The following is a 9,760-nucleotide window of genomic DNA, read 5'->3' on the forward strand; positions in this document are numbered from 1 at the left end:
CTGGGATGTTTATGAGTTGGAGTCATTGGCGTGGACAATGGTGGGGTGATGGAGAGGAAGTGGAGGGGCTCCCGGGATGTTTATGAGGTAGAGTTGTTGGCTTGGACGATGGTGGGGTGATGGAGGGGAAGTGGATGGGCTCCTGGGATAGTCATGAGGTAGAGTTGTTGGCTTGGAAATGCTGTGCGCCACTTAACCATCTAAGGTGGAGAGGACCCATCTGGAGTGCGGAGAAAAGGTCCGGATTGGAGACCTGAGCCTGAGAGCTGTGGGGCGCAGGTGGCAGGGAGGCTGGGTGTGATCCTGGTGTGGGCCAGACGTCCTGCGTGGGAGCAGCGTGAGGGAGGGGCTCCACGAGGCTTCAGCGGCATTCAGGAGAGGGCCAGGCTGGCATGGGGGCATCTGAGGAGGCATAGCCCCAGGGCAGGGAGGGGAGGCGGTTCAGTAAGGAGGGCGTTGTGTTGGCCAGGTGCGTGGGGGGCTGAGGGGTCAGGAGACTGAGGACGTGAGGTGTCTGTTGGGTCAGGGACCCTGTCCACGGAAGGGGGAAGGTCTTCTGTGTTCCCTTACCGTCTCGTCTGAGAATGTGTCACCCCACCTCTCAGTGGTCTTTCTGAGTGCCATGTGATCTCAGTCATCCCCAAACACTCTGATGGCAGGAGTTTTTTTAGGAAGAGCTGGGGATTTGGAGTCCAGGGACCTGGGTCTGGGTCTCAGCCACGCAGGACAGCTGTGTACCAGCCTTGTTAGGACACCCTCCCCCCACGCACTGTGGGGGAGTGTGCCTGCTGCCACCACCCTGGGCCTCCACAGCCCTCCGTCCCCTGCCCAAGCCCCCCATGCGCTGTTCCCCACAGCGCCCTCCTCACCCCTGGGCCCACAGCCCAGCGCTGCCTGTTTTCACACCATCCTCTCATGGCGCTGCCTGGAACCCATGTTCTCCAGGCCCCTGCTAACTGCCGTCTCCCAGGCCCCATGGGTGCTCTGCAGGCCGAGGCCTGCCCCCTGTGCTGTCTGGCCTGTACGACTGCCCCACTTGTGACCTCTGGGGTTTTTCTTTGTCCCATACTGCACCCTACTGCATCTCCCAGTTCCCATCACCCCAAAGCTTGACCACCCCTGGAGCTACCCTCTGGGCACCGTGTAAGTAGAAAACCTAGAGGGGTCTGAGAAGTGTTTTTAGTCTGTGTTTGCCGTGGATCCCAGAATAATCCAGGGCCCGGGTCCTCAGGGTGCACCTGCAGGCCATCCTGGGTGGAGGCCCTGATCAAGGAGGTGCCTCCCCCGAGTGCCGACTGGGCCCCTCCCCCTCTCTGGGCGCGCCAGGCGCTCATGTGGACACACGCAGGTCGGGCTCTTCTGCAGCTGTGCTCACGTGTTTTAGAGGGTGACAGAAAGGTGGCCCACCCACGGTTTTGAGTGCATCCCTTCAGTGGTACCACTCACGTTGCTTGTGACCTGAAGGGAACTTGCGATTCTGCTTAGCACAGGTCATATTCATCCCCAAAGCAGCCCTCAGAGAAGGATCCTGGTGGAAGGGCGGATGGTGGCCCGTGTTGCGTGTGAGATGCGATTCCCGCCCACGCGTGAGAGGCCGACGGAAATGTGCTCTGCAGTCGTGTGAATGGGCCGTTGGTGGTTCCACCCAGACTCCCAAAAATGGCTCAGCCGTAACGGCTCGCTCACTTGGTTTCGCCTGGCTTAGAACCGTCACCTCCCCTTCCGTTCGGGACTCCTTCTTTTTGTGGCTTCCTGGTTTTATCGACTTTTGTCTAAAACCAAAATTTAATGATATCTCTGTGATACACTTTCCTTTCACCCGTTTCCTGTTTTCATGGAGTAACGTTTTATGATCACAGTTTTGTTTGCTCTTGTCTTTCTGTCTTTGCAAACAAAACAGAGGCAGCATGGCAATAGAGGCGGGGCTCTGAGGAGACAGTGGGTTTGTCCTAATAGGCCCCCACCACTGTTTTCCTCGAGCTGTGTTCTGCTTCTGTAGTATTGTGAGACTTACGGACACAAACATTAATCTTCCTTATGCTTTCTTTTAGGAGACTCTCCCCCCAGTGATGCAGGTAAGAAATGGCATTACGTAAATAGGTTTGGTGCAAATGGTGAGCATGTGAGAGAACATGGAATCTCAGATTCATATTGTATATCATTAAACTGCATTCGTGAAAGTAATTCATTTTAAGGAAACATATTTTGACTGTACCAGTGTAAGGATTTAATTTGCATGTTTTATTTCAAAAGAATACATGTCAGGTTTTTTCCCAGAATATAAATTATATTTTCAATATTAAAGTTCTGATCTATTTTTATTATGCTCTAAAGTATACAGCTCTTTTACTTTAAACAATGGAACAGATTTAATTGTCTTGATGGCTTGGGCCTTTTATCAAAATGAAGCCAGCTTTGTTCAGATATAAAAATAATATTGTAATGCCCACAGTAAACAACTTTTAAATTTCAGAAAAATATGAAGACTAGAATAAAAGATACTAATAATTGCACTGTTCATAACTTTAATGACTATCCATCTAGATCCCCGTATATGTGTGATCACAGATACGTTATCTTACTATACTGATCATGTATTGAAATAGCGACCTTGACACAGCAGTCCAGCACGTGACTGTACCATGAGGTACTTAATGGCCACCTCTTGTTGGCCGCTATCTGGTCCTGATGTGTACGGTGGGCACCTTGACACATGCATTCACCCACACGGCCGTTTCCTTTCTTAGGCCAGATTTCTTTAAGGTTCAGTTGCTGAGTTGACCAACATAACCTAAAAGATTTCCTGAAAAGTTCAGCTGGTTTGATTTCCAAGGCCCAAGTGTACTCATTTCTCCAGATCTTCACCAAATTCAGTTATCAAGTCTCTTTTGTCTCATCAGAATGACAGATAGAAAAACAGCTCATTTGTGTTTATAGTTATTCAAGTATTTATTGGTTGTTTGTGCTTCTTCCTTTGTGAATTGCTGGCTGGATTGCCGTGTGTTTAGAAGGAGACATTGGACCCACTGGCCAAGAGAAGTCCGAGGTGTCAGACAATTCAGAAATCCCGAACGAGCTTTCATCCAGTCTCAGGTCTGTGGCCTGTAGTGCCGTTACCTGGGAAGACTGTCACACCTAGGGCATAGTTGGAGTGCTTTTTTCTGCACCTCTGCTATTTATTTCATGCTCAAGCTCAGTCATGGGGGAAATACTTGTACAAAGAGAGAAAAAGACAGTTAATATAATTTTGCTGTACCTGAGGTATACCAAACCAAACCCATTGCTATGGAGTCGACTGCGACTCATAGTGACCCTGTAGGACAGAGTAGAACTGCCCTATAGGGTTTCCAAGGAACGGCTGGTGGATTCTAACTGCCAACCTTTTGGTTAGCAGCTGAATGCTTAACCACTGTGCCATCAGGGCTCCTCCTGAGATATAACTGACTGTAAATAGAACGTTGTAGAGGTTTGGGGAAATCCGTAATTATGGCTAACTTATGTCGTGTTTTTATTACTGATAGTTATATTAAATCATTACTTTTCATGCCTTGAAATTACTGGACATAGAAGATTACAAATAGACACTTTTTAGCTTGTCAGTCTGATGGAATATTCTTAATACTTTGCAGGATATGTCCCCACTGGTGTGTTGATGATGGTCTGAAAATTAGTGTTAACATTAACCTGGTTTGCTTTTGTCCGTTTTGAAATGCGTGACTTTTCTCGTTTTCAATTATCTGGGTTTAGAAGACTACCTCGGCCTGGTAGCGCGAGACCAGCTCCTCCCCGCGTCAAAAGACAAGAAAACGCCGAGGTGTTAACAGTAGACAGGTGAGACAGGCTTGACGGGGAGGTCCGAGCCTCGGGGGCCTTAGGAAGGTTTCCAGCCCCTCGGGAGGGGCGATGAGCAGAGTTCATGGGGCACGTGGGTGAGTGGTGTGTGTGCACGAACGTGGGATAGGAAGAATCGTGCTAAGGGTGATAGGCAAATTTGAAAATGGGGTGGGGAGGGTAGGACGGGGACGAGGGGTACGGGCGGCATGGGAGGAGGCTGGGCCGGAGGGCCGTGTCAAAGTCCACGAGAGGTCATCTCTGCTTCACCTTACGTTTGGTGATACTGTCCCAGAGGTGGTGGTTTGTTAAATTCTTCTCCAGTAACCGCAAACACAGCTCTGATGCCTGGGATTGATGAAGACTTGTGCTGGATGTGAAATGTCTAATTGCATTTCCTGTATTTAGGACGGGGAGCGGTAAGGCCGTTTCAAATGTGATCGTGGACTCACAGAACTCTGACAACGAGGAGGACGATCAGTTTGTGGTAGAAGCCGCCCCTCAGCTCTCCGAAATGTCGGAGATTGAAATGGTTGGTTCACCGAAGCGCGGTGTGTGTGTGATTACATGTAAACTGCGCTGGAGTGAATACTCCAGCTTTTAAATTTATGTGGGCAAATCTTTTCTCTGATTTTTCAGTTTTTTTTTTTTACCCTCGTTAATTTTGTTACTCCTTTTTGAGATCCACGACAGCGTGGTTTTGAGAACTCCACACATCTGAGCCTTCTCTTTCCCTCCTTCCTTCCTGCTCAGGTGCCAGCAGTGGAGCTGGAAGAGGAGGAGAAGCACGGTAGGTTCTGGGCGCGGGCGCACGTGAGGGCGTGTGTGGGCCGTGTGTCTGCTCTTCTCTGTGTGGTGTAGAAGGAGCTGATGTAAATTGAAGCCCTGGTGGTGCAGTGGTTAAGAGCTTGGCTGCTTACCAAAAGGTCGGCAGTTTGAATCCACCAGGTGCTCCTTGGAAACCCTATGGGGCAGTTCTCTGTCCTGTAGGGTTGCTGTGAGTTGGAATTAACTCAGTGGCAACGGGTGTGGTTTTGGGGAATGCAAATTAGTACTGTATTGTGTTTTAGGGTTCTCTAGAGTAACAACCAGTGAGATATGTATACGTATGTATATATATATAGAGAGAGATTTACTTCACAGAATTGGTTCACAGGATTGTGGGGGCTGGCAAGTCCAAGATCCATAGGTCAGGTGATAGGCTGGAGATTGGTGCAGGCTTGTGTCACAAGATCCATGGGTCAGGTGACGGGGAAAGTGCAGGGTCACTTTGTTTTCTGTTTTTATATATCAACAGGTATGTGTTTGTATTTACTGGCACCTATGCTTTTCTCCATTTTGCCTTCTTTTTTTTTTTTTTACTTGACAGCATATTCTGGTGTCCATTCCATAGCAACCTAGAGAGACGTGCTTCGCCGCTGTCTGGGCGGCACAGCCCACCACCATGTTGACACCCCATAACCGATTCACCCAGTCTCACGCTGAGGCACACTTGGGTGAAACAGCATTTAAAGAAATTGGTTTTTCATATGTATTTACCCCGGGTAGTTCTTTTTTGAGGAACCCTGGTGGTGTAGTCGTTAAGTGCTCAGCTGCTAACTAAAGGGTTGGCAGTTCAGATCTACCCAGCATTTCTGAGGGAGAAAGACCTGGCAATCTGCTCCCGTAAGGATTACAACCTAGGAAACCGTATGGGACAGTAGTACTCTGTAACACATAGGGTCGCTATGAGTAGGAACCAACAGCACCCAGCAACAACCACAATTACTGTTTAAGGAACCCGGGTGACTTTTGCCCCAGTATAAAGGAAGTGTTAGTACTTAGAAGCAATTCAGAATTCTCATCTCTCTTTGCAATAGGTGTTTATCTTTTTGCATGTTAATCTACATTTCTTCTTAATCTTTGGAAAGAGAAAAGAAAGTCGATTTTATTTCTGAAGTTTTTTACCTTTCAAGGAAGACTGATTTCCTCAAAACACTTTGAAATTCTGTGGTTAATGTCACTACCAGCTGTTGTATCTGTCTGTTGTAGACTTGCTGTTGTCCAATAAAGATTTAATGGAGCTGTTTTCACTACAGGGTCGCTATGAGTTGGAATCGACCCCACAGCAGGGGGTGGGTTTTCACTGTAGAAAAAGAAATAATAATAAGTTGGTGTTCTCCCTGCCCCCCATCCATTTAAAATAGCTTCCTGGGCAGAGACTAATCTTTAACATAAACCGCTGATTTTCTACAGGTGGACTTGTGAAAAAAATTCTGGAGACTAAGAAAGATTACGAGAAACTACAGCCGTCAGCCAAGCCCGGAGAGAAGGTAACGGAATGATTTCTGTGAACACGGGTGTTCTAGCAATCTGTTTCACCCAGTTATATGTAAAAAGTAGAAGCATGTTGTCAAACTGTCTGATTATCTGTAATGCTAGCTGACCTTCTGTTTAAATGCCATCCCCGCCCCTCCCTGTCGAGCGGGAGCAGAGGGAATTAGGGCTCTTTTTGGTGGGGTTGCTTCCTTGTACCTACATCCAGCCCCGTCCTGATGGGGCAGCAGCCTCGTTTGTTGGGGTGCTCAGGAGTGAGGAACGCCTGCTCTGCTCCGACTCCCTGACTTCCCTTTTTGCCGCGTCCCTCTCGTGCCCTGCTTGCCCGGGCTGATTGCAAAATGAGAGACTGGGCTGTTTGCAAGGCGGCCTTTACCTGTGTGCACCACTTGTATCTGACCTCCCAGTGGCTCTCCTTACAGAGGTGTGACATGTGGCCTCACACCAGCCACTGCCCTTCCCCGGGCGCAGGTAGGTGGGTGAACACCTACCTACAGTCTCGGCTAGTGTGCCTCGAACACCATGGGGAGTTTCTGCCACAGCTGTCTTAAAAAGTAAAAAAGCATCTTCGTTTTTTTAAAAACAGAAGATTGTTGGGTAGTTAGCTTTATCAGCCAAGAATTCTAATGAGTGATTGTATGTGTGTATATTTTCCCAGGTGAATTAATGGCTGTGTATTTTAGATAGAACCCTGATGGTGCAGTGGTTAAGAGCTCGGCTGCTAACTGTAAGGTTGGTGGTTGAAACCCACCAGCCGCTCCTCCGGAGAAAGATGTGGCAGTCTGCTTCCGTAAATACTACAGCCTTGGAAACCGTACGGACAGTTCTACTCTGTCCTATAGGGTCGCTGTGAGTCGGAATCGATTCAACGGCAATGGATTTGGTTTGGTTTATTTTAGATGATTCTGCTTAAAACATCTTACGGTGTTTTAAGGATGGTGAGACTACGTCTCACATTCTTTGGACATGTTATCAGGAGGGATCGGTCCCTAGAGAAGGACACTGTGCTTGGTAAAGTAGAGGGTTCATGTAAAAGAGGAAGACCCTCAGTGAGGTGGACTGACAGTGGCTGCAACAACGGGCTCAAGCATAGCAACGATCGTGGGCATGGCGCAGGACCAGGCAGGGTTCCGTTCTCTTATACGTGGGGTCGCTATGAGATGGAACCCGCTTGACAGCACCTAACACCAACAGTTCCTCCTGAAACAGCCAAAGGGGAGACCCGGGCCGCAGAGGCTGCCGCTTGTGCTCTTGGGTGTGCCGAGCGACTCCGTCGGTAGGATCGGGCCCGTTAACTAGTCACAGACGGCAGTGTCCCTGAGGCGTGGCCGCGTAACCGCCGTCTGCTCCTCTGAAAGGAAGAATGCCTGTCTGCGTCTGGTGTCTGTCGCTGTGGAATGTTAATATGTCACGGTGCTTTTCACGTGCACAAGGGATTGTCCCGGTGTCCCTGGCCGTGCTCCTGAGACCCAGCGCCAGCCTGTCCCTGCGGGCTGTTGATGCAGGCGCCCTTCGGAGCTCCAGCTTGTCTGTTTCAGAGCTGTGTTCTGCATGCGGAGCACACCAGGCCTGGGCTTCAGTGTGTCCTCTGAAGAGTAAATTTCCCGTTAGGAAATCTTTTGACTTAGGAAGATAAAGGAGAAAAGAGTCCTTATTTATTGAGCTTTTACAGCTTTGAAAATGCACAGTTACTGAGTGCCTCCAAGTCAGGGGTGACATGTCTTCCCATTCGGGGGGATGGCAGCAAGCTCCTGCACTTAGCTTTCATTAGGATGTTGATACACATCAGGTTCCAGTGTAACTTGGTGGTCTTCTACGTACATTTTAATTAGTTTTTTTTTTTTTTTTAAATAAAAGAGATAAAGTTGTACAGGTAAAGTTGAGATCTATTTCTGTCCCTACCCAATACCGTTCTCCTGAGGGCAGCCATCAAGGTGAATTTTTATATTTTTCCCACCAGTATTCTAGCTTTGCTACTTTCCTATGTAATAGTATTGTTTTACGAGTTTTTACTGGCAGCCTTTTGTTGATATTTGTTACAGTTTGCTTTCTTTAGTCAATATTATGTTTCTGAGACCTTCTATGTTTTGCTACCTATAGATCTAGTTTATTTTAATTAACAACTAGTATTCCTTGTTTGGAAACCCTGGTAGTATAGTGGTTAAGAGCTCGGCTGATAACCAAAAGGTCAGCAGTTCAAATCCCCCAGGCGCTCCTTGGAAACCCTGTGGGGCAGTTCTGCTCTGTCCTGTAGGGTCGCTGCGAGTTGGAATGGGCTCGATGGCAGCGGGTTTGGTTGTTTTGAATTCCTTGTTTGTTTCCTTATTGATGGTTTTCCCAACCCTTTGCTGCTATAAACGGCGCTTCTGTGGGCTCCTTACGTGGCTCCTGGCAGACAGCAGGAGGTGGCCGACTCTGTCTGTAATGGCCTCGACAGGAACTATCTCAGGCCTTGTGAGCCATGTGGTCTCTGTTGTGATCCATGAGAGTGGCTGTAGCCTAGACAGCAGGGAAACGAATGGGCATGGCTGTGTTCTGATAAAACTTTATTTACAAAAGCTGGACCTGGCCTGCAGGCCGTAGTTTGCTGACCCTTGCTTTGGAATCTGTGCCCGGACTTGGAATTGCTGCGCCAGAGTCTATGCAGACCTTTAGTGTCAGATTACTGTTCACAGTTGCTGCAGCAGTTTATGCCCCTCCTGCTCCCCCTCACCCCCGGAGTGAAAGTCAAGGTAACAAGTATGCCCGTCACCCTCAGTCACCGTCACGTTTCCTGTGCTTCTGGGTGAGCCCTTCCCCCGGCCCTCTCCATGCTCCTCCCCCTCCTTTTTCGAGGCAACCACTGATTTGCTTTCTGTCCCCATAGTTTACATTTCCTAAAATTTTGTCTGAATGGAATCATATAGTGTACACCCTTTGTTTAGTCTGGCTTCTTTTACTCAGGAGCCCTGGTGGTGCCGTGGTTGAGCACTCAGCTGCTAACGGAAAGTTTGGTGGTTTGAACCCAGCAGCCGCTCCACAGGAGAAAGATATGGCAGTCTGCTTCGTAAAGATTTACAGCCTTGGAAACACTATGGTGCGGTTCTCTGTCCTATAGGGCCGCTATGAGTCAGAATTGACTCGACAGCAGTGGGTTTGGTTTTTGGGTTTTCTTTTACTCAGAAACCAAAACCAAACCTGTTGCCATCGAGTCAATTCCGACTCATAGCGACCCTATAAGACAGAGTAGAGCAGCCCCATAGGGTGTCCAAGGAGCAGCTGGTGGATTTGAACTGCCAACCTTTTGGTTAGCAGCCGAGCTCTTTACCATTGTGCCACCAGGGCTCCTTCTTTTATGCAGCAGAAGATTTATCTATGTTGTTTGTATCAATAGTTCATTCCTTCTTATCACTGACCAGTATTCCATTGTATGGATATACCACAGTGTGTTTATCCATTCATCAGTTCATGAACATTTAGGGCTATTTCAAAAAAACCTGCTGTCTTAGTTATCTAGTGCTCCCATAACAGAAATACCACAAGTGGATGGTTTTAATGAAGAGAAGTTTATTTCCTCACAGTCAAAGTAGGCTAAAAGTCCAAATTCAGGGTGTCAGCTCCAGGGGAAGGCTTT

At 48.2% G+C, this 9,760-nt stretch overlaps 1 protein-coding gene across 2 annotated transcripts in view; it reads left to right on the forward strand.

Annotated features, from left to right (window-relative positions):
* TRAF3IP1 (TRAF3 interacting protein 1) overlaps positions 1–9,760 on the forward strand; it is a 77,753-nt gene that overhangs the window by 42,193 nt on the left and 25,800 nt on the right. For both annotated transcript variants that reach the window (XM_004386468.2, XM_004386469.2), the window contains 6 exons: positions 2,052–2,075; positions 3,009–3,093; positions 3,748–3,831; positions 4,240–4,363; positions 4,585–4,621; positions 6,067–6,143. In XM_004386468.2, coding sequence (XP_004386525.1) covers positions 2,052–2,075; positions 3,009–3,093; positions 3,748–3,831; positions 4,240–4,363; positions 4,585–4,621; positions 6,067–6,143 — 431 coding nt within the window. The remainder of the gene's footprint in view (positions 1–2,051; positions 2,076–3,008; positions 3,094–3,747; positions 3,832–4,239; positions 4,364–4,584; positions 4,622–6,066; positions 6,144–9,760) is intronic.

This window comes from Trichechus manatus, unplaced genomic scaffold (genome assembly GCF_000243295.1).
Source record: "Trichechus manatus latirostris isolate Lorelei unplaced genomic scaffold, TriManLat1.0 scaffold00165, whole genome shotgun sequence".
Taxonomy (NCBI): domain Eukaryota; kingdom Metazoa; phylum Chordata; class Mammalia; order Sirenia; family Trichechidae; genus Trichechus; species Trichechus manatus.